Consider the following 2023-nt stretch of genomic DNA (forward strand, 5'->3'; position numbering starts at 1 on the left):
ATAAATAACCGAATAAAATTAAATGAGAAAACGAAAATTATATTAAAAAATTATCAGTCAATTTTTAAGTAAATGAATAAAAATAAAAATATCGTTTATAATAGAACTTATATAGGCCTATATTTTATCTTGTATAATAAATTGGGGGGCGTGTCTAGCCTGCGGAGGTGTTGGTGACTTTTTTGCTGAGCTGTCGTGGCGACGTTAGACATGGAATTTTTACAACAGAATATTAAGTGTAGAACTGAATTAAGTAGTTCAAATGTTGCATTAACTAGAATAATAATTTTTATGTTACTAATGATTGCCGGAATTGAGTTAAATCCCGGACCTTTTCCTCGATCTCCTCCAATATCAAGTCAAGCAGTTATGCAAAAAAGGGGACGAGGGAGACCACGTAAAGAGCATACAAGAGATATAGAAGAAAATACTCAGACAAGCGAAATGTCAGGAGAGGANTATATGCAGAGGAATAGAATATTTGAAAGGAATACGGAAATAATCATAATAGTGTGTTATGCATTTTTAATGGTATCTGGAATTTTTAGCAATTTATTAGTGACCGTTGCCATCTTTCGTAATAAAATAAGAACAAATCGTAATCTGCTCGTAGTAAATCTAAATTTTACCGACATCACATTGTGTATATTTTGCATGCCGTTCACTGCACTGGTTTTAGTAAAACGCCATTGGCCTCTAGATGAAAGCCTTTGCAAAATTGTACCTTTCCTTCAAGGTTCTACGGTCTTTGTGTCAGCAGCTACAGTATCAGCTATTGCTATCGATAGATATAACGTTGTTACATCTCGCGTACCGCAGAAAAGAGAAGACAGAGAAAAAAGAATAGCATATTTTATTTTTGTAATATGGATAATATCGATAATTCTTTCCAGTCCGGTATGTTTTTCTCAAACTGTCAGTACTGTTGGTCTACCTGGTATTGCTATATACAAACGCTGTGTGGAGCACTGGCCTTCCAATTTTACAAAAAGCACCTATACTATAATAATTGTTCTGGCTCAGTTCATTATTCCCGCAACAGTATTAGTGATTACACACTTCAGAATTAAATCTCACTTAAATCTTACCCTTTTTCAGCAAACTTTTGCTGGATTTCGTAAAGATTATGAGAAAATTCGTAAAGAATTAGGAAGAAATAAAAGAGCAACAATGGTCTTAATGAATATTACTGTCGTTTTTGCTGCTAGTTGGTTACCTTGGAATGTTGTTAATTTAGTTGCAGACTTTCATCCAACTAGTATGTCAGCTTACAACCTTTATCTTTCTTTTGCTATATGTCATATAATTGCTATGACATCTGCTACGTCGAATCCTATTTTATACGGTTGGCTTAATACTAATATAAGAAGAGAACTTTTAAGGTTTGGACATTCCGTAGGAACAGTATTATCTTCTCTAAAGAGCACGAATAGTGATAATCTTCCTACGAATACTTATAATATCAAATCACCTTTTTCAATTGAAGAATTAAAAACGAATAAAATTCCATGTATCGAGTCTGTTATTTAAATTTGTGTAAATTATTGATGAATCTGTAAATTTTAAAAATTTAATCTTGTATTTATGTATGTATTATGCATTTTTTTCAATTATAAATAAAAGAATGTAAAAAATAAGTAAAAAATAAAAATTTATTTTCAAAATAAGAAATGAATTAGTTTTCCAATTTAAAATAATACTTAAATTATTTATTAATACAAATTTTCTATATTGCGATATATTAAATAAACAATTTTTTTTTATTTATAAACAGTTTTATATTTATCTTCTTGCTGAACAGACAGTAATTCCAGTAAAAAATAGTATCATTTCAGTAAAAATATTACCTATGGAGAACAAACTGACAAATATAAGTTTACTTTAACTTGATTTATTTATCAACGCGTCAACTAAAACTATTATTTTGATTTATATCTCTGCAAAATTACTTTTATAGCCATTTCATGCTGTAGATGTTCTAGGCTACTAGTGTTATATATTATTAACGTAGCTGCATGAATTA

At 29.9% G+C, this 2023-nt stretch overlaps 1 protein-coding gene across 1 annotated transcript; it reads left to right on the top strand.

The window, feature by feature from the left end:
- The first annotated feature begins 210 nt into the window (after positions 1–210).
- On the top strand, positions 211–1549 carry LOC111638635 (neuropeptide Y receptor type 6-like). Its single transcript, XM_023384384.1, has one exon. It carries the CDS (start codon positions 211–213, stop codon positions 1528–1530), a length of 1320 nt encoding a protein of 439 aa, XP_023240152.1. The 3' UTR covers positions 1531–1549.
- The last annotated feature ends 474 nt before the right edge of the window (positions 1550–2023 follow it).

This window comes from Centruroides sculpturatus, unplaced genomic scaffold, assembly GCF_000671375.1.
Source record: "Centruroides sculpturatus isolate CEXI.00-Female unplaced genomic scaffold, Cexi_2.0 scaffold1114, whole genome shotgun sequence".
NCBI lineage: Eukaryota > Metazoa > Arthropoda > Arachnida > Scorpiones > Buthidae > Centruroides > Centruroides sculpturatus.